Below are 23,070 nucleotides of genomic sequence, written 5' to 3' on the forward strand. Positions count from 1 at the left end.
TCCTTTTCTTCTTATATATAATCCACTAGAGCCTAACTAGAAAATAAAAGACAGATTTGATTATTTTTTGGAGTCTTAAATTAAAGAAATCACTGCTATCTTCCAATAAAACCTTTAAACAAAATGGAACGAAGCAAGTCTCACAAATAATAAAAATCAGACACTCTGACAGGGTTTGAATACCAAAGTGGATTTTAGGCAATAGGTATTAAAACAACTTACATCTCCAGGATTCTTCTGCAGAACATTATAACTGGTCATTTCTTCGCTTGTGTACACGATTTCTAGATTGTCATAGGAAAATTAACCCTCATTTCAAACTATTAGGCTTTGAAGTCTGAATAACGAGGCAACCGGCACTCATCAACCGGCGGGCTCTATTTTCAGGGCTGAGCCTGGAAGGTTAGACAGAGAGGGTATAACCCCCGCGGAGGCTCATGTTCAGAACCCTCAACTCCTTTTGATGCTAGGGCCTCAAAGCATCCCTCCCTCTCCTTTGTTTAATTAATTAATTTATTTATTCATTTATTTCTCTTTCTTCGTCTTCTGAGCTCCTACTTCCACCCCATTTGGCTGCTTCTCTTTTTCCATCTTCGTTTTCTCCCATAAGTGGTCAAAATGGGAAACAGAAGTATCTTTTCGTTGCTTGGTATAGTGATGGAAAAGGTTTTTTAACTAAGGGGGAAAAATATTTCCCAACACGGTTCTTTACTTCACAATGAGTCTGAACGTCTACTGACACCCTCCTGAGTGCTAAATAAATAAATAAGTAAATAAATAAATAAATCCCCCACCAAAATTGTCCTTTGCCACTGTGAAGAGGTTGGGGTCTTTTGGAGCGGGTAAGAGTCCGCAGCCGGAAGGCGAGATCCCGGAGCTAACGCGCTCCGGATCCCGGGAGGCGCGTGCAGGACCTCCCCACCGTCCGCCTGCACAGTGGGGAGGCGCGGGAGCTGCTGCAGTCCAGCCCGGGAGGGGGTGCCCGTCCCGGAGTGCGAGGGGCGCAGGAGGAGGTGGAGACGTCGGCAGCGGCGGCGGGGGCGGGGGGGACGCGGCGCGGTTGCCGCAGGGGAGAGGCGGCGGGCGCGAGGGGCGGGGCGCACTCCTCAACTTATACACAGCCGCTCAGCACTCCTCGCCAGAGCTGAGTTGCGGCGGACTGGGCGCAACACAGCAGAGCCCGGCCCGCGAGCCCACGCGTTCCCGGGTCCGTCGGGTGCCGCGGCGCCTCCCGAAGGGAGTCCCCGCGCTGCCGCACCCCGCGTTTCCCGCAGCGGCTGGGGGCTTCGGACGTGCGGTCCGAGAGCCCGAGGCAAGAGTCCCCAGAGACCACCGTGGGCTTCATGGCTGGAGCGGAACCGGTGAGTTGAACCAGAGTCAGGCAGCTTAGTTAGGGCGCGAAGTTCCTAGTCAGTAGCAGACAGCGGCACAGCCATGAGTAACAGCAGCACCCTCATGGACCTTTACGGGCACCTCCGTTCTCTCCTCCTGCCGGAGGGGGAAGGGGCGCCCGAGGCGAACCCCGATGGTGAACCCGACCCGGTTACGAGTACCTGGGCGCCGAGCCTGTCGGGCACCATCTCTGATGTGACCCCTACTCCATCGCCCACTTGGAACACAACCCCGGAACTTGTCCTGGGCTGCGGGGAACAGATCAACTATGGCAGAACTGAGAAAGTTGTGATCGGTGCCATCCTGGCACTCATCACGCTTCTGACGATCGCGGGCAACTGCCTGGTGGTAATCTCCGTGTGCTTCGTGAAGAAGCTCCGCCAGCCCTCCAACTACCTGATCGTGTCCCTTGCCCTGGCCGACCTCTCGGTGGCCGTGGCGGTGATGCCCTTTGTCAGTGTCACCGACCTCATCGGGGGCAAGTGGATATTTGGCCACTTCTTTTGCAACGTCTTCATCGCCATGGACGTCATGTGCTGCACGGCCTCAATTATGACCCTGTGCGTGATCAGCATCGACAGGTAAGCGCTGGGCCGCCCCGTCCTGGGGTCTGACAGTTGATGTGCTGTCAGCTAAGCCGCGTGCGCTCGCGTTTCCTGGGAGAATCAAGCCAGACCTCATCGTGGTATTAAGGGCTGAGCTTAAAATACAACCCCACACGTATCAACCCTATACCAATCAAACAATTTCAGTGACAGCATACCCTATATACACTTTTAAAAGAAAAGTACGAAATATTCTAGTTTATAGTAGTGACGAAATTTAGACCAAAGTATTTTAAGCATTAGCAGCTCCACCAGGGGGTCCCTTGGCTTGATTTTCAGAAGGAAGGGATTTGATGCTCTCTGACTTGGCAAACCCATTCTGTGAGCAGTAGAGTCATTTCTTGCATTAAGGAATAAGTCCAAAAAGAAGCCACCCTGCTTCCTGATTGTGGGAGCTACTGTTTGGGCCAATGAAAGGACCTTGGCTGGTCCCAGAATGGGGTGTTACATATCTCAAACGCTACACTTTTAGGATTGCTAATTCTGAATCTCGTTCTTGTTAAAGTCTGTTTTCAGTGTGTGGCAACGTTGTTTTCTTGCAAGCTCACTGACTGGAATCTTACTCTGTATATGAAAGGTTTGTTCTAGGCTTTCATTATATTCCCGGAGTCATGAAACAGTGGCTGACCATCTGTTAAGGATGCTGGAGAAAAATTGCTGTTTTGGGTGTCATATTAGTCTAGGAGATGTCCAGAGTTTCTTCAGATTTCAAGATTAAGGATTTTGAAATGCAGCTAATCTTTAGCCCTAGAAATATTATGCAATTGACGGCTTGAAGTAAGATTTCCATGCTGTTCCATCACAGAACAACTCTGTTTTATTTGAAACTGAAATATTAAATCTTAGTATTCACACTCAGAATTCTGCTGGTGTTGTGTTTAATGATACAGAGAAATAAAACATTATTTATTTTCTTAGTGGTCCTATAGAACCTTTAAATATAGGACACATAGGAAAAATAATTGATGCTTCCGCATTTAAAATGACAGTGCCTCAAAGGATGGTCTAGCATGTAACTGAGATTTTCTTTCTTTTCCTTCTTGAAAATACTCTGTGTTTTGTTTATATTTGACATGTTCCATTTTGCTACTTGACCAGGCTTTTCAATTCGTAAATAAAGAGAATGATAAGAAAGGGGATATTGTTAAAAAAAAAAAAAAAAAGGAAAGAAAGAAAAAAAGGAACACATTGTAGTTGCGTTTAATGATTTAGTTTTTTTAAAAAAATGATTCTGTCATTTTATATATTGTGGCAGGAGCTTCTGACAGCAAACGAGGAATTATTTTAAGTGCGGAGCAGGAACTGTATATGTGAGAATACTGGCACCAAACTTGGCAGCCGAAGTTATGAATTACTGTAGTTAAGAATGACAAAAACATATGTATTTACAGTCTGGCTGTGGCAACAAAAATTAGAAGAGTATGTTTAATACACATAATAAATATATGTATGAATTAAAAGAGCAGAAATCCGACTATTCAGCCACCCAAAACAGTGGTTCTTCCATGAATGGAGCCCGGGTAAATGGGCTTTAGTGTAATAAAATGAATAACAATTATACTGCTAGTAATACATTTATAACCCTTTTTTTCATTTCATAATTGATAAATGATAGATAAATAGTACATTGTGCTAACTTGTTTCCTAATACAGCCAGTGCTTCTGTTCCTGAGGACACGTTCGGGTTTGGCTGAGATCATACTGTGATTCCTGTACATGAGCTAAAGCCGTTCTTCACTCTTTGTGTGTGTGTGATTTAGCACCAACAGGAATGTCATGAATACAGAGAAGAGGTTAATTCTTCTTGGCAAGAATTTCTAATTTCTTCATTATGATAGTTGCAAATTATGATAATATAGGCATAGAGAATCTCTTTTTTTTTTTCCTATGAGTTGCCCTATTGGTGAATTTTGCTTAAAACTAATTTTAGAAGATTAGGGTATCATTTCTTTAGATAAAATGAAGAATTGATAAAAGTGGAAGAAACAAATTGATTTTCTCCTAATAACACACAATAATAAACATGAGAAAAAGGAAAATGCATTTGACATCTAGGCTGAATTATTTCTGAAAAGAATGTTTTCTTCAGTTCTTATGTGTGGCAGATGATATAAAGTGTGCTATGAAAATATGAAAAAATTATCTTTATTCATTCCCTCTTGAGTACCTAATATAGGTTGTACTATACTTTGTGCAGTACAGAGATGAATAACAATATCCTTGCTTTTTAACTTATATAATTATATTGTGAGAATTTGGATACCTGTTGGGCATTTAACCTGGCTGAAGTGAAACCTCTGATTTTTCTTTGGGTGTCTAATTAGACTAGGAGAAATGTTTCTCAGGCTTTTGGCTAAGATCACATGTCAACAAGGAGATATGTGGGATGCCTTCCCAGGATTTTCTTCCAAATGCTCACCACACCCCCCTTTTCAAATAATGATTCCTGTTCTTTGAAGAAGTAGCAGCCATGAGAAGGGAACTTTCTTATTTTCCCACCACTGATAAACAGTCTTCCCTGCATCTGTTCTCTTCTTTTTGTTTCTTTGCAGTTAAAAGGCAAGAAGACATTGTGTCCTAGCAAAAAACAAACCACCTGAATTTTACAATGCATCCCCTGTCCCTCTCAAAGACTTTGTTCCTGTATTGATTAGCTCATTCCTGTCTTACCTTCTCATTTCTACTAGGTCAACTCAGGCTTCTGTCTTTAAGATTTGGTTTTACCTGTTCCTCCAATTACTGCGCAGCTTCACAGTTGAAGCTTCTCAAAGAATTGTGCCTACGACATATCTTTCCTTGCTTATTCTTTAGATAGATGAGTTTGATGTTTACCACATTTATTGCAGTATTTGAAGTATTTTCCTAGTTCCACTTCTGTCCATCCCCCATCTGTTTCCTTTTAGAAGGTAGAATGTTCTATTTTTTTGAAATTTTAAGTGATATAAAGTTTAGATGTAACCGAACGGACAGATCTTAATTGTCCAATTCAATCCACAAAATTAATACTGCTTATCAAGTATAGTCACCCTAGAAAGTTTTCTTGTGCTCCTCCTGGAATCATCTTTTAAAAGTGGAAACCAAATTGCCTTTTATATATAGTTTTAAAACATGCAAAAACAGTTTTATATATTTTTCAGGGAAGCTTGGATAAGGAGTAAAAGTATAAAATAATGTGGAGTTTGATGGACATCACATTTAGGAATGTGGTTATTGCTGGTGGGGTGGGTGAAAATGTAATCAATCATATAATTACAGTCATGTAAATTGTATTGGTAATCTTTTAAATCTTGATACTAGATATGGTTTTATTCTTGGTATAGTTTTTGTATGTCTGAAATATAATTTTCAACTTTATTTTGAAATATATATATAGAAAAATGTACAATCTTTTTTTCTTTTTTCTCTGACTCTATGCTTTTATTATTTTTTATTTTTAATATATTTTTATTTGTTTGTTTTAATTAGTTACACATGACAGTACAATGATCTTGTCATAGCATACATTTGAATCAGATAGGATATAATTTCTCATTTGAAAAATGTACAATCTTAAGTGTGGGTGCTTGATGAATTTCCACAACGTGAACACATCCTTGTGAGCACATCTGTCAATGAAAAAGAACATTGCCAACCTTCCACAGGTCCCCTCTCCCTTTTTAATTTCTGATGTCCCCAGATATAACTATTGTCCTGACTTTTAGCATCATAATAAAGTTTTACTTGCCAAAACTTAATATAAGTGGAATTATATAATATGTACTTTTTTGAATTTGGCTTCATTTGCTCAATATAATGTTTGTGAGACTCATCCACAGTTTTTAGCCTGTCAGTGGTTCATTCATTTTACAGCTGAATAGTATTCTGTTGTATGAATATGCTATAATTTGTTTATCAGCTCACCTCTAGATAGAAATTTGAGTTTCTAGTTTTTGATTATTACTTATAATGCTGCTCTAAACATGTTTTTTTTTTTTTTTTGTACAAGTAATTCTGTAGACATGCTGTAATTTCTTTTAGGTAAATATAAAGCTGAGTAATAAGGTACTGTTGAGGATTTTAATTCTGTCTACCTCTTCATACCTTTTGCATTATCATTTTCCTGACATTTAAGTCTATAGATTAAAAAATATAAATTATTTTATTTTTGATTAAAGCAATGATTAATTAATATTTACAACATGTGTACTTTTCTAACTTCTTTGAATTTTCTACATTACCACGCTTTCATCTGCGATCATTTTCTTCTGTCCAGTTAGACGTCCATTAGCATTTTTTTTAGTGACAGTTTGCTGGTGACAAATTTTCTCAATTTTTGCTTTTCTGAAAATGCCTTAAAAATTTAGAATACTTGGGAATCAATCTAACAAAAGAGGCGAATGACCTCTACAAAGTAAACTGCAGATCGCTAAAGAAATGAGAAATTATACCCCATTTGACTCAAATGTATGTATGTCAAGATCATTGTATTGTCATGAGCAACTAATAAAAAAAAAGAAAATTATAATCATCATAGCAACCATTAACAATGAAATAATGTGTCATCGAAATGCTGGGAAATAATCTGAGTGATATAGTTATTTGTTAAGAGTATTGATAGGCCCAGTAGTGCTAATGGTCCAATATAAAAAATAACTCAAATGTTCTTGAAGCACACACCCTGACTGACTCACATAGATTCTGTATAATTCAGCAGCTGTATTTACAATTATAATGCATGATGTCAGGCAAAATAAAATTATAGTTAAATATCCATTGCAGTAACATGCTTCTGTGAACAGAAAGTTGAATGTAAAAGAAAATAGATTTTTTGAGATGCTTTAAAATATTCTGTGCTTAAAAGCAGTCAAGATTTTTATCATTCTATTTATCAAAACTGTATAATTAATATCTGTGACATTCAAGGCATATGACCTCACCAAAAAATTAATGAGGAGCAGGACTGTTATGTTGAGGAATGAGTAGAAGTATAGAAAAAATAAAAATTGCATGTAATAAGCAGGGTATTTAATCTGGATACTGGTATAATATAATAATAATAATTATATATATATATATATATATATATATATATATATATATATATATATATTCTACATTTATGTAATAAAACATTTCCATGCTGGTTCAAAAAAAAAAAGAAATTGAAGAAGAATTAGAAGATGGAAATATCCTCCCATTTTCTTGGATAGGCAGAATTAATATTGTAAAAATGGCCATACTACTAAAAGTGCTATACAGATTTAATACAATTCCTATTAAAATTCCAATGATGTTCTTCATAGAAATAGAAAAAGCAGTCATGAAATTCATTTGGTAAAATAAGAGTCTCAGGATAGCCAAAGCAATCCTTAGCAAGAAGAGTGAAGCAAGAAGCATCAGATTACCAGACCTTAAATTATACTACTGAGCTATAGCAACAAAAACAGCATTGTATCGGCACCAAAACAGACATGAAGACCAATGGAATAGAATAGAAGACACAGAGATAAACCCACATGAAAACAATTCTCTCATTCTAGACAAAAGCACCAAAAACATATCTTGGAGAAAAAATAGTTTCTTCAACAAATGGTACTGGGAAAATTGGCAATCCATATGTAGTAGATGAAATTAAACCACCATCTCTCACCCTGCACAAAACTCAACTGAAAATGCCTCGGTTTATCTTTCATTTAAAAATAATTTTTGTGGAGCATAGAATTCTATATTTGTAGTTTTCCTGCAGCACCATAAAACATTTTTTCTGTTGTCTTCAGATATCCATAGTGTTGGTTGAAATATCAGCCATCAGCTAACATTATTATTACTCTTTTGAAAGTAACTTACCTTTTTGTCTTTGATTGTTTTTAGGGCTTTCTCTTGGTGTTTAGTTTTTATCAGTTTTCTCTGATGTCCCTAAGTCTGGAAGTATTGATTATTGTTTGCTTATTTATTGATAACCCTGCTTGAGGTTCTTAGTAATTTTTGTATTTATGAATTGCTAACTTTTATTAGTTCGTTCTTGTCATTTCAGACACTGCTTCATTTGTCTCTCTTTTCTCTATCTTCAAATATACATATTTATACCTTTTATGCTTTATATATTTCATACTTTATTATTCTGCCATGTCTAATCTGTTGTTTAACTTTACCTACTGCATTCTTCATTTCAGTAATTGAATTTTACAATTCTAGAAATCAAAAATCAAAAGACCAAAAGCTGCCAGAGAAACAGCAAAAAGGCAAGAGAAAAGGGGCTGTCAATGCCCTTTTAGAAGGGAGAGGCAGACTTCAAGGGTATTTTTCTAGCCCACCCCCAAGATAATCAGTAAACTTAAGGAGAAGGCACAGAATGACAAAAATAGAGCCCAGCCAAATCCAAAGGGAAAGTCTTATGGAAAGAGGAAAGAGAGTTAAAGGAATAGAAAATTCAAGATGGGGAACATTGGATTGTGTAGAGGTTGGACAACACTTCGTCCTGAAGACAAAGCTACTCTCATACATGAAAGCACATTCCAGGCAGAAACATGTTATTTGCAGGAAGTGTCCACAGGGTTTTAACCGTGAGTCAGCATTACCTTTGTACCATAGAAGACACACAGGAGAGAAGACCTGTGAGTGCACAGAGTGTGGGCAAGGCTTTGACAATAAGTCACACCTTGTTGCACACCAGATGACACATGCAGGGGAGACGCCCTTTGTGTGCAAGGATTGTGGGCAGGCCTGTACCAGGAGGTCACACCTTGCTCTGCATGATAGACCACTCAGGAGAGAAGCCTTATGGATGTCAGGTGTGTGGAGGAAGGTTTAGGGATAAGTCATACTACAATAAGCACTTGAAGGCACAGGTTGTGGAGAAGCCCTTTGTGTGCAAGGAGTGTGAGTGAGCCTGTACCAATAACTCAAATTTCACCTTGCATGGGAGAACACACTTAGAATGCCAGGAGTGCTCAGGATGCCAAAATCACACTTTGTCACACCCCAAAGGACATAATCAGGTGAGAAGCTTTGTGTGCAGGCAATGTGAGGAGAGTTTTAGCTTGAAATCAAATCTCAGACACCAGAGGGCACACTAAGGAGAGAAAACTTTTTTGTGTAAAGAGTATGGACAAGGCTTCCACCAGAGGGCACTCAGGGGAGAAGGCTTATGCATGAAAGGAATATGGACAAGGCTTTATTCAAAAGATAACCCGCTTGGAATGAGATGGACATCATTATCCAAATTACGTGTATAAAGACACAAATGATGTAAATATACTTTGTATACAATCAGAGATATGAAAAATTGTGCTCTATATGTGTAATATGAATTGTAATGCATTCCTCTGTCATATATAACAAATCAGAATAAAAAAATAAAAAGTCAACCCTTTTTTCCACCAGAGGACACACTCAGGGGAGAAATCTTTTGTGTGTAGACAGTGTGAGCCAAGTTTTGGTGTAAAGAAAAATCTTAGACACCAGAGGACACACTCTGGGGAAAAATATTGTGTGTGTAAAGAGTCTGGGAAACCCTATACCAGTAATTCAAACCACATTGTGCATGAAGGCACACACTTAGGAGAGAGTTCTTTTGGGTGCCTGGAGTGTGAGCAAATGTTTAGCAATAAGTCGTCCCACAAAAGCCCTTGAAGTCCCTTAGTTGAGAAGTGCTTTTTGTGCAAGTATTGTGGGCATGGCTTCAACTTGATCTGTGACCTAGGGGTCTTATGGTGTATGGTGAGATATGCATATCTCACCATACACGAGAGGACACCCTCACAGGAATAACTTTGCTTCATTACAAAACTGTAGCCAATGTACCATTTGTTCATGGGTATATTATGAAGGTAGAAAGGACCCAGAGTACTCCAGACAATTTGAATGTGACCCAAGAATCCCCAAGAGATTCTCAGAGATCAAGTAAAGATTTGAAGGACAGAGGAGTCAGGTGAAGGGGTGGGGTTTGGGGTTCCCTGGCTTTGTGGGAAAATAAGGTCTCTTTGCTCCTGAGAACTTTTTCCCATTGTATTTGTACAAGTCCACACTTCTCAAAGACTACTCTTAGCCAGTGACCACAGAGCAGGGCTACTAGGGCAGGCCTGTTTTGGACATTCTCACAACCTCCTTTAACCGCATAGCAGCCCATGGTGACTCTGCCAGTTCTTCCTTCCATCTTTCCTTCCCCCCAGTGGCTCTCCCCACCTTCCTTCATGTTATGGTTTGAATGCTTTGTCTCCTCCAAACTTCATGTTCAAACAATTGCCAATGAAATATGTAACAGTACTGAGTGGGGTCTGTGGGAGGGGTTAAGTCACAAGGATGAGGCCCTTGTGAATGCAATTCTGTGCACTTATAAAATGGCTTGATGGAGTGAATTCACCCTTGGCCCTTTCACTTGCTGCCTGTGAGGACACAGTGGTCCTCTCTTTCAGTGAGTGCAGCATCAAGGCACCATCATGGTGGTAAGCAGCCCTTACAAGGATAAGGAGCTCTTGAACTTGGGTTTCCCAGACTCTTAATACTGAAAGAAAATGAATTTCTATTCTTGATGAAAAAAAAATCAACTTGAAACTCTAAAATTTGAAATGATACATATGTATATCAATAGTATAAGAGATAAATAAATTGTGGTATATTTACATAGTACTATCCAGAAATAGTTATCAAACTTGAGCATGCAATGGAACTACCTGGAGAGCTTATTAAAACACAAATTTATGTATAATTTAGATTAGATTTCAGATATTGCATCATATCTTAAGTCAATATTTTGGGGTCACAAACATAATGCTGAGCATAAGAAACAAAGTATTAAAAATACATTCATGTGATCCCACTTATATAGAATTTGAAATAAACAAACAACATTGTTTAGGGATGTACCCCAAAAATAATGTAAATAAGATGAAGGAAATATATATCTTGAGAACTAGGATAGCAATAACTTCTAGGTGGGAAGGAAATTGTGATCAGAGAGGCATGTCTCTGAGGTGGTATAATGTCCTGTTTCTTGACAAGAATGGTAATTACATGAGGGTTTGCTTTAAAACTATTGTTAACACATCCATGAATATTATAGGCACTTCCCAGCATATGCATTTTGTTTTATAATAAAAGAGAGAAAAGTAGTTATTTGATGACATCTTGTGAAGGGTATATTTGGATCTGTATTAGATGTATGATGAATCTGAGCAGAGACAGTTATTGTTTTAATGCTATCAGCAAATGTTTGTGTTTAGCTTCATGTATGAGGGCAGGGGTCCTCTTTGGGTTATTCACAGTTACAGGAACTCATCTGGCTTATTTTCAAGAGCTGTAATATTTAGTTCTTCTGACTGATGTCTGGCTGAAGTCTTGCTTCCTCATCAGGTACTATGACTCATTCCCTTTGATGGTATGAGTTCTGCTGTTGGTTTTCATTCTGCTGTGATGAGCAGTTGTAGGGGCATTCTGACTTCTCCAAATCTCCTTTCTCTTCGAAGGAAGTCATCTGTGCTCATCATGTCTGAACTTCTTTTGCAGCTTGTATTTAGGTTTTAAGAATGGACAGAATCCTCTTACAGCTTTGCCTTGAGAAGGTAAGAATGAAGAGAAGAAACAGGCGTTTCTGCTTTGTTCTTTCCAGGAGACAACACTTCCCACAAACAACCTCAGTTTTCTTCTTCTGTTAACTAACAAGAAGAAACACCTCAGGGGAGAAATGGTAACAGCTAATAGATGTTTATTGCTTTATTGTTCACAGACCACTTTCACTTGCAGAAATCTCCTTTGAGCCTCCCTGTGGAATTGTGAGGTGTACATTATTCACTCTACTTGATATGGGAGAAACTAAAGACTCAGAGAGCAGAAGTGACTTGTTTAAGGACATACAGTTTGTTTGGATGGAACTGTGCTAAAACTATTCAATCACCAGGTTTCTTATATACATATATGTACTTATTTAAAGAAGATAGCAAAAGCTGAAACATGGGCCATTTTGGAGCTAAGTCTTAGATCTTAAAAGAAATTGACTGATGATGAAAAGGCTGGAGAGTAGCCCAGCAAGGGAAGAGCACACGGAGGTAGTGAATCTGCCTAGTAATCTCAGACAAAGGAAGCAGGCTAGCCTTCTGAGTGAGAGAATAGCTTCAGAGAAGGGAGTCAGTGGGTCTCTACCCCTTGCAATAGATACTGATGGTTGCTTAATCCCAACCTCCATCTTCTTCCTATGGGAATCCCTGTTTTTGCCTGGAGATATGGCTGCTCTGAATAAAGAGAGCAGTTCCTAGATTCCTTTCTAGCTAGGTGTGGTCATAGTACTAAATTTGGGCCCAAGAGATGTTAGTGACACTGTGTTTTGGCTTTCTGGGGACTTCCTTCAAGATGATTGGTGGATGTGTTCTTCTTTTTTGTCCTTTCTCCCACCTGTTGCCTGGAATATGGACATGGCAGATAGAGCTCTGGCTCTGATAAACCTGGAGGATTAATAATAAATGTTACCATTTATTAGTCGAACCTTCAGCTACATGCTGAATGTCTTATTTAATCTTCACAACAACCCCATGGGTTAGGGTCTGTCCTTCGCATGTCTCCATCTTACAAATAAAGAAAGGCTTAGAGAATTTAATCAGTTATCCAGGGGAACCTGGAATCTTGAATCAAACCTGGATGTTTCAGAGATGGTGTCTTACCCCTTAATATTTACAGAGAAGATAATGGACAATACTGCCTGTTTATGGTAGATCGTATATCCTCTTTAAAGATGAAAATCAAATAGGTTATGTAGTTATGGAGGACCACCTAGAGACATGAGGTCCTAGAGGCAGGAACATCTTAGTCATCTCTCTTAGCTTGAAACATCCTTTACAGTGAGCAGGGGTGAGATGTGGAGGGGAGCTAACATGAGGGTCCCCATATATTCATACTTGTCCAGAAGTTCTACTCTTGACATGCCTGAGGTCAGGTTGTCCCTTCAAATGTGTCTATTCACTATTATCCATGCTAGTTACTCCCTGGAAAAATGGCTGGTTGGATTCAGCCAATGGAGAAGGATAACTGAGCCAGGGAAGGATAAATGAGGGTGAGGGAGAGGTCACCCCCAACTACCTGCCTGTAGAGCCAACTTGCACTTGCTGTGCCCCTTGACTAGAAGTCACTGCTGTCTTATGGTGGCTCTCTTGTGGCATGATTCCTTCCTTTGGGTCCTGTATGTGACCCCTTCTCTCTTCCTTATGGGTCTGGGATGTTCTCTTGTTGCTGCATTCTCCCCTCCATGGATTCCCAAATCTCCATGAGTGGTTTCCCTGAATTATTCCAATTTGTATGTGCAATCTGTTTCTTCCTGGAACCTTGATTGATAATTTTTGAGATTGCATAGTCCAACCTTCACATTCTGGGCAGATCTTTCATTATGCAAAACAATGTAGTTCTCTTCGCCCAACCCCCTCATCAGACTAGCCTGGAACCTTCTCTTTCACAGCCTAAGGTTTATGTCTTCCCAAACAAAGGAATGACTTATTCTGAGGTGAATTTTGCACTTTCCCAGAATGCAGAAGCAGCTTGAAAGTATATCTCCTTTTTTTTTTTAAAAAAAAAAATAGATTTTCCTTCCTCATAAATGTCAGTGTGGTTATGATTAATAAAATGTAAATTTACTTAAGAACATTTAAGCTATCATAGTAGCTTTTTGTCATTCTGTATTTTTTCAATCAACTGATACTAAAAGTATAATTACTACTAAGTGTGGGTTTGAAAAATGTTTTGACATTTGAAAGGGGTCCTCATTTTTAAAAAAGAATGAAATCCCTGGGCTAAACATTTAAGCTTATGTGATCAATGCTGCCGGAATTGTGCCCCTCCTGAGTGTTGCAGGAAGCTAGTTGGTGCCATTCTAAATGAGGATCCTGGCCTGTAGTCTGGGATGGTACTTGGGGTTTTGTGTCTGAGATATGCTTGGAGGAATAATGCTGAATTGAAGCCATCTCAGGAACCAAGAGGACAGTTAGGACTGGGGGGAGGGTTCCCAGAAGTAGAAACCAGGTATCAGACTAAGCATTTGAGGGGCCAATTTGGGGTTCTAACATGGCTTCTGTTGCTTGAGCAAAAGTAGAGAGAAAACAAATCATGCTTTGAGCATAGTGTAAAGTTTGTGTCCTCATTTAATCCATTAACTATCTTCCCAGGTAGAATTCATATCCTTTTTACAGGTAGAAAAATTGAGGTTCCGAGTCCTGAAACATATGGTCCATAAGGGGACAAGTTCCTCATTCTCAGAGCATTGGCACTTTTGTGTCAAAGTTGTTCATTAGGAAACCTTCAATGTTGTAAACACCTTTCCAAAACAGGAAGAGAGGAGAAGGAGATTTCAAGTTACTACAATGCATGACCCCAGAGAACAACATTAAAACTCCTACTCTGTTTTCTTAGCGTAGTTTTTCATTTAGATTATGGTTATTTTTGGTACAATTCTAACAAGGTTGCTTATCTGGCTTCCCAGTTGTCAGATTAGAAGCAGAAAATTAGAAAAGGGATATGAGTTGCTCATGGCAGGCACATTAAAACAGCAAAAAGTTGGAGCCAGAGTTTCATAGTGGAGGAGGAAGGTAGTTTCCTCCTTTCTAAAATGAGTGGGTTGAACAGATTAATCTCTGAGGTCCCTTCCAGCTCTAAAAATTCAGTGTGTTTAAGATAAAAAGCTATAAAAAGCTGTAGAAGAACACATAAGAATGAAAAAAATCCTAGAAATCTAGACCCAGTATGGGGAAAATAATCCTAGATTGCTGTTCCTGTGGGTATAACTGTGTCATAGTGCTGTACCTGATGTTTGTAATAATGACACTGAGTCATCAGGGGAAGATGGGGTTTTGTTTTGTAGAAACTGTTTCAGAATGCAAGAAAGCAAGCAACAAATTACTTTTGGAGAGTTTCACTCAAAAGTGCATATCAAAATTTTTGCTGCATAAACATCCACTGATTGGGAAATTTGCTTTGAAGATTTTTTACATTTAGTTCTCTAATGATTTTTGTTGTCATATTGTATTTAGGTTTCCATTCTTTTTTTAATCTTATTTTTTTGGTGGGGTTCTTTTTTTTTTTTTTTTTTTTTGTCTTTTTTGGAACTCGGGGTTGAACCCAGGACTTTGCAAATGCAAGGCAGACGCTTTGCCCCTGAGCTACATCCCAGCCCAATTTTTGGTCCATTCTTGCTTTCTATTACTGTTATGAATTAAAACAACTATCTTTGCACATCAAGGAATTGGTGTACAAGGGTTGGAGCACATTATACAATGGTCTATCATTTCAAGCAGATTTTATTACTATTTAGAAGAGCTTTTTAAAAAAAATTGGTTACTATTATTAAATTTATTTTCACCGTGTATAGTGCATATGTTTTTTGTTAGACATATTGGTATATGCTTCTATTACATAAGTGATTTCCTAACATTAAACTTTTCTTGCATTCCTTAGATTAATCAATGGTCATCATTAGTGATTCTTTTAGCTTATTTTAAATTCTGTCAGCATGTTATTATAGATTTTTACATCTCTATTCTATTGTTGGTCAGCTTTTTGTTACTGTAATAAAATACCTAAGACAATCAATCTAAAAAGAAGGAAAGGTTATTTTGGAGGTTTCAGTCCCTGGTCAGTGATGAGGCAGCACATCATGGTGAAAGTAAGTTACAGATTATCTTGATGGTTGTGAAATGATATCTCATGTTTTTTTTTTTTCAAAAATTTTTTAGTTGTAGATGGACACAAGATCTTTGTTTTATTTATTTATTTATTTTATGTGAGGCAAGCACCCAGTCACTGAGCTACAATTGGAGCCCCTTATTATGGTTTTGATTTGCATGTCACAAATACTTAGTGATATTGAGATCTTTTCATATGCTTATTGGGCATTTGTACATTTTCTTTGAAGAAATGTCTAAGTTCTTTGCCCATTTTAAAATTGTGCTTGTTTTTTTGTTGTGGGAGTTATTTTTATATATTCTGGATATGAACTCCTTATCAGATATATGACTTGCACATGGTTTTTCCTTATCACTATCTTGATTGCTTTGAAATGTACTAGTTTTTAAGTTTTCTGGGTCCTATATTTTGCTTTTATTGTCTGTGTTTTTGAAAGATCATTGCTAAATCCAATGTTATAAAGCTTTCCTTCTATATTTTCTTGTAGGATTTTTGATTTGGGGCCCTACATTTAGGTCTTTTATCTATTTTGAGTTAAGTTTTTTATGTGGTGTGAGGTAAGGATCCAACTTTATTCCTTTGCATGTGGATATCAGTTTTCTTAGTACCAGTTGTTGAAGAGATTATTATTCCCCATTGTGGGGTCTTTGTACCTTTGTCAAAAGATCATTTGACCATATACATGATAGTTTATCTGGAGGCTCACTATTTTGTTCTAATCATCTATAAATCTTTCTTTATGCCAGATTGTTTTGATGATTATAGTTTCGTATTAATGTTTGAAATTAGGAAGTATTAGTTTTCCAATTTTGTTCTGTTTCAAAATTATTTTGGCTATTCCATTTGAATATTGAGAGTCCATGTGAATTTTATGATGCATTTTTCTATTTTTAAAACATGTCATTGGGATTTTGTTGATGATTACATTGAATCTATTAGTCACTTTTAGTAGTTATGGACTTTTTAATGATATTAATTCCTTTAATCCCTGAATATGGGGGTTTCATTTGATTTTGTCTTTTTAAATTTCTTTCACCAATGTTTTATAGCTTTATGTATGTAAGTCTTTGACTTCTTGGTTAAGTTTATTCCAAAGTATTGTATTCTTTTCAATACCAATTTAATGGAATGGTTTTTAAATTTTCCTTTCAGATTGTTTATTGTTAGTGTATAAAACATGGAGCTGATTTTTGCATGGTGATTATATAATCCTGCAATTCTGCTGAATTTGTTTCTTAGTTCTAAATGTTATGAGGGAATATTTAGAGTTTTCCTCTCTGAGATCATGTCATTTGTGAGTGGGAATAATCTTACTTCTTCATTTGAAGTTTGGATGCTTTTTAAAATATTTGACTAACTGCTTTGGCCATGACATTTAGCATATACCATGTTGAGTAGAAATGGCAAGAATAGGCATTCATGCGTTGTTTCTGAACTTAGAGTTTCTGAATTTCAATTTTTCATTATTGAGTTTGGTATTAATTTTGGATTTTGGGCTTTTCACATACAGTGTTTATTATATTGAAATGATTTTTTTTCTGTCTGAAGTTTGTTGAGTGCTTTTATCATGAAAGGGTGTTGAATTTTGTCAAAAGCTTTTTATGCATCAAGTGAGATGATCTTGTGTCTTTTGTCCTTCATTCTGTAAATGTAGTACATTTCTTTTCTTTTGAGATACGATCTTACTCTGTTGCCTAGGCTGGCCAAAACTTGTGATCCTGCTTCCTCAGCCTCCAGAGTAGCTGGGATTACAGGTGTGTGCCACCATGCCCAGCTCTTATGTAGTATGGATATATTGTATATTGATTGTTTTTCATGTGTTGAACTGTCCTTGCATTCCAGTAATAAATCCTGCATAATATTGGTGTATAATCTTTTAAATATTTTATTGAACTTGGCTTGCTAGTAATTTGTTGAGGATTTTTGCATCAATATTCATGAGAGATATGGCTTGTAGTTTTCATTTTTTAAGTATCTTTGTTTTTGGTGTATTTTGGAAATAAGGACACAACAGTGAAACCATCTGGTGCTGTTCTAGAATTAAAAAAAATCTTTTAGTTTCTTTTATTATTTTTGATATATTTACATTGTCTAGTTCTTTGGGAAAATTTATATTTATCCCACAGATATTTCAAGTGAACTCAATTATATATACACTACCTAAAATTAATATGGTTGTCTGTGTTTTCTTGCTTTCTTTTATTAGTGTTTTACTGATTAATCTTTGTTCTTCAACTTTTATGGGGAGGTTGCTGGGTATCAAACCCAGGGCCTTGCACATGCTAGGTAAGTACTCTTATCACTGAGATACAGTCCCAGTACCTCTTCAACATTTATGATTTTTTTTAGAGGAGAAAAATTTTATTTTGGTGATCACGGTTGTCCACAGACAGTTGGCTCCATTCCCTGGGATTCCAGGTAAGGCAGAAGAACATCATGGTGAAAAAATGTGGTAAAGGGAAGAGGAAGCAGCTCACATGATGATCAGAAAGTAGAGAGCAAGAGAGAGTGTATTCTCTAGATACAAAATACATGCCCAAAAGGTATGGCCCTAAGAAAAATATGGAATGCTTCACGAATTTGCGTGTCATTCTTGTGCAGGGTCCATGCTAATCTCTGTATCATTCCAGTTTTAGTATATGTGCTGCCAAAGCGAGCACCATTTTATGATTCTTATACTTGTTTTTATTTTAAGCTGTGTCTTGTTGAACTTTTAAAAAGGTAAATTTGAGGCTATTTCTTAATCACTTAAAAATCATGTAAGTGATTTTTATGACTTTTCTGTCTTTGGTTTTCACTTTTGTGAGAATCTGGAAGTGGCTACTACTAGAATGTTAGGCAGATGTCATTTCCAGTGACATTTTCTTATATAACTCTGAACTGAACGTTTTGATTTTTGATTTCTCTCCTTTAAATCGAATCTGTTTCCATCCTGTTGATTTTTCTCAAAATACAACTTTGATCAGTTATTTCCTTACTTAATGTTCTTCACTGTCTCCCTTTTGTCTTCAGGATAAATTTAGGGCACTTTTAGTGGCATTTAGCATTCTTGACCAATGGATGTATCTTCCATTGTCTCCCATGAAGCCCTTACACAGATTAGCACTTCAGTTGAATTCATTTCTGCTTCCTCCTCCTCTTTCATACATTCCTTATAATATTTTATGTTAGAATTTCCTCTAGCTTTTATTCACATATGGGTATTCTTTTCCATCTATCCGCATCCTACTGGTCATCCTTGGCTCAAATCTGACCAGTTCCATTGAGTCATCAGAAAGTGAGCTCTTTTCCTGTGTGAGGGAAGGAAGGGGCAAAGAAGGCAATGATTATTTAGATTCTAGTTCTTGAGATAGATGGTACATTTATGGTGTCCTTATTATTATTATTACTATATTTTTGGCAATACTGGGGATTAAACCCAAGTATTCCCACATGCTAGGCAATCACTGTAGCACTGAGGTATAACCATAGCCCTTTATTTTTTTAAAAAACATAAATGAAATAAATAATAGATAATAAAAAGAATCATTCATGGACCAATGTTCATAATGTGTTAAATATTAAGAATTATGATTAATTCCCTCTTGTGTAACTGCAGCCAAAAAACAAACAACAAAATCCCCACAAATGAACATACAAACAAAAATCTCTATTCATAATTTATCTTTTATCTGCCTAATTAGAGCCTGAAGTCTTTAGAATTAGGGACTTGGTATTGTCTTATTTCTAATCCCCACAGCACTCTGCCTTATGCTGCAAACCAACAATTTTGAAAATCTGAATAATGGAATCAAGATTATGTTCCAGTCACTGAGTGTATACATGAAGTACTTTGACCACTTCAAACAAAATCTAGGGTTTTTATGAAAGAATTTCATATTCTGATTTATTTCATCTTTTTAAGAGAGTTACCCAATATTTCTGAGAGTTAGATGCTTCTGAAAATGAGGAGTTTAAGCTCTGTGACATATTATTTCTTCTCTTTTTCAAGCTCTTTAATTTCGTATGCCTTTTTGTATTCAAACCAGTTTGGAGATTTCCTAAGTAAACACTAAAGAACTATAAGAAACAACTATGACCTGTATTTCAGATCTGAGGAGTCAAAATTCTCATCAAATAATGGAATAATTCTCATGTTGGTGAGAAATTGCTAAGAAAGTTCAAGAGAGGATTATTGAACTTCAACTTAGTAGAAATTATAATTGTATTGTTTTAAAAATTTTTTGAATTTTTTTTAGTTGTAGTGGACATAGTGCTTTTATTTTGTTTATTTATTTTTATGTGTTGCTGAGGATTGAACCCAATGCCTCACATGTGCAAAGCAAGCACATTCTACCTCTGATCCACAACCTCAGCCCCTATAATTGTATCTTGAGTAAATGAAATAACTGAGAGGGAACATTAGCAGAGTTAACTGGAAAAATTTCTTCTCTTTGGGGACATTAGACATAAGTACAATTCTAATACAATTTTGGGGGCTATTATGTATTTTAATTTAGGCTAGCCTTATCTCTCCTAGTTGTTTTAGTTTAGGGTCTTTAAGATGTAGAACATCCCTGCAATGATTAGGAAAGATCTTTCAGATGGAAGATTTTATTACTTGCAGATCCTGGTGGATACTTAGTATGCCTGTAGCCCACACACATGGAGATCATGGAGTATAGGTAGAAAGAGAGGGAGAAAGGGACCTGTGGGCCAATGCCTTTGTTGGATTCAGAGTATTACCCAAACAAGTTTCCAATCAGGAGTTTTATCTGGTGGGTTTAAAGCAAGCAAGCACAAGTTCTGGGAGGTCCTGCTGTGACTAAGGCTTGCTTGGTCTTCATGGTGTTTCTATGCAGTTGATGTGAGGTGTGAATGGCAGTGGAATCAGTCAAGCAGGCTGAACCTAAGCTGTCACATAGTGAAGTGGCCCCCAGGGAGCTGTTTATAAGGCAGGACTGACCACAATGAGGGTTGACCACAAAGAGGAACTGTGAGGGTTCTAGAACTAGCAAGTATGTCGAGAGTGACCAACTTCTGGTATGAGATGGTCTAACTTACATTTCAGAGGGTTGTGGAGGCAATGTAAAATGATAAGAGTTAACTTTTATGATCTCTCCATGAACAAAAATGTTTACATACACCTGAATCACTCATCTCTCTTGAGCATTTTCTCAATTATTTACTTCTGAATGTTTCCTTGGTAGTTTCTACTGAATCATCTTGGTGAATTCTATTCAGCGTTCAATGTACAACTTAAATATTAAGTTAACTTAAAAGTTATCTATGTAACCTTCCTCTAACTTCCCAGTTGAAATTAACCATCCTACAATCTATCTCCTCTTCACTTCTTTAGTTATGTATTATATTCTATTTACTACGTAATACATAATGTGTGTGTGCATATACACATGCTTTGATGGAACTTCCCATATATTATCTTACTCTAAATATGCATTGTACTGTCTGCTTTAAGCTTAAATCTTCTTGTGGACAGGCACTTGGTGATCTTAATTTTTCTTTGTGTCCCACCTAGGAACCATAACAGTTACTGGTCCATGATAAGTGCTCACAAAAGAGAGGGGCTTAGAGCAAAGCTTTCTGCATATCACTTTTAAATGAAATATGATATAGAAAAATTAAAATGTATAGAAGAGATTAAGGGGAATTTTATTGGTATAAATTTATTAGGTAAAATTTGTGACATTTGATTCTTATAATTATCCAAAAGAGCAATAAAACTGATTTAATAAACTTCTAGTGCAATTTGTGTTTATGGAAGGCAGTTGCAGCCCCATTAGTCTAAGTATCCAATTTAATTTTCTTCTTCCCTTACTCTCTCTCTCTCTCTCTCTCTCTCTCTCTCTCTCTCTCTCTCCCTTCAGACCTATCTTGTACATCTTTTTGCGTGGTATCAAAAAAATCTGGATTCACACAGATGAGTTATTGCAAATTGCAGCATTTTAAATAACTTGCTCTCTAATTTAACTGATGCAGTAGCTCAAAAGAGAAGGAAATGCTTGTTTAAAATTAAAATCACAGCAAGAAACAAGTGCATGCAGTATTAATTGTTAAGTATTCAGTTTAAAGAGTCAATTAATGGATTACTCAGCCAGTTTAATTTGTTACAGAAAATACCTTATGAAAATATCTTGTCATTTATTAGAGTGGAACACACAAATGTCATAGGATTATATTTGCTTGTTTTACATTTTTATGGGAATAGATGTGCGTAGGACTGCATTTTAAAAAGAGAAAAAATAAAGAAGACCAGTAATTTTCTTAATGAGTGTCACATTCTAAGAAGTTCAAATATGTCTCCATGGAAGCCTTATCTTGAGGGGCCCAGAAAAAAGTAGAGTTACCAGGCAGCACAGATGAAAGCATTTGGGGGTATCCCTAGAGTTACAAGTTGATAAGGGAACATAAGGGTGATGCTTTTTATCACACTTTTAGAAAGAATTAGTATGTTTTAACAACGAAATTTGAATCCAGTATTTAGCAGAAGCCTGGGAGCGGTTCAAATACCCCGTGACTAGAAGCAAAGGATGTTGGCATAGGGCAGGTTCTTGAGTCTGACCCTTCCATTTTTTACAGATTGGAACTGCAGTGATGTGTGTGAAAGTCTCTAGAACATTATCAAATATGTGTATACTAAATATATATTTCCTTGAAATAATGAATAAATAAATCAGAAAAGAGAAAGAATAATAACAATCTTTACTGTATGTCTCCTGTCTGCCAGACACAACATATTAAGTGTTCATTGCAAACCCAGCATTGAACTATTATTATTCCCATTTTAAAGATAAGACAGTTGAGACATTAAGAGATCATGCAGTGTGTTCAAGGTTGCACAGCATGTGTATACCTTGCAGAGTGTGGATTTGAGTTCTGGCTCTTTGATCTCCTTGAGTCCAAATGTCTAACCAGGACACTACACCAACAAAATGCATTTAGCAAGTACAGTGCTTCCTCTAGTGATTTATTTTTGTTTAATTGTAGCTGATTTTATGTAATCATGCCAGGCTGATCTTTCTGTTTCGTTTATCATTTCCATGGAAATATCGTGATTCTTAATTGTCTCTTAACCTTGAACAGAATGTTTGCCAGCAGCATTTAAAGAAACAGATCGTGTCTGGGCATTTGGACTGATGAAGGGCATCTGATGTTCCCAGCAAGCCTTTCACATTCTTTTCAGTTCAGACAGATGCACTGATGCATGAGGTGCCTCCCTCCTGACACACTTTTATCGTGGACAGAAGAGAAGAAAATAGCATTTAAAATAAAAGCTGTTGGTTATTTTATTTTATTTTTCTAGTTTACATTTCAATGATTGCTGATTTTGTGGATTGGAAAGACTAGTCTTGAAGACCATATAGGGGGAAAAAGATCACAAAAGGAAGAGTCAAAGTCTTGAGAATTGCAGGGTCTTTTTTCTACTTTCAAGAGCTTT

At 37.1% G+C, this 23,070-nt stretch overlaps 1 protein-coding gene and 1 non-coding gene across 2 annotated transcripts in view; one reads left to right on the forward strand and one right to left on the reverse strand.

Moving 5' to 3' along the window:
• Window positions 1–1,434: 1,434 nt before the first annotated feature.
• Window positions 1,435–23,070, forward strand: part of Htr7 (5-hydroxytryptamine receptor 7) — a 37,699-nt gene continuing 16,063 nt past the window's right edge. The window contains exon 1 of the mRNA XM_027939946.2: window positions 1,435–1,973. Within this exon, the coding sequence (XP_027795747.1) occupies window positions 1,435–1,973 (539 nt within the window). The remainder of the gene's footprint in view (window positions 1,974–23,070) is intronic.
• Window positions 18,189–18,292, reverse strand: LOC114096496 (U6 spliceosomal RNA). The gene has a single exon (XR_003583438.2). It is a non-coding gene; the product is annotated as a U6 spliceosomal RNA (small nuclear RNA).

Source organism: Marmota flaviventris, chromosome 4 (assembly GCF_047511675.1).
Source record: "Marmota flaviventris isolate mMarFla1 chromosome 4, mMarFla1.hap1, whole genome shotgun sequence".
NCBI classification, from domain to species: Eukaryota; Metazoa; Chordata; class Mammalia; order Rodentia; family Sciuridae; genus Marmota; species Marmota flaviventris.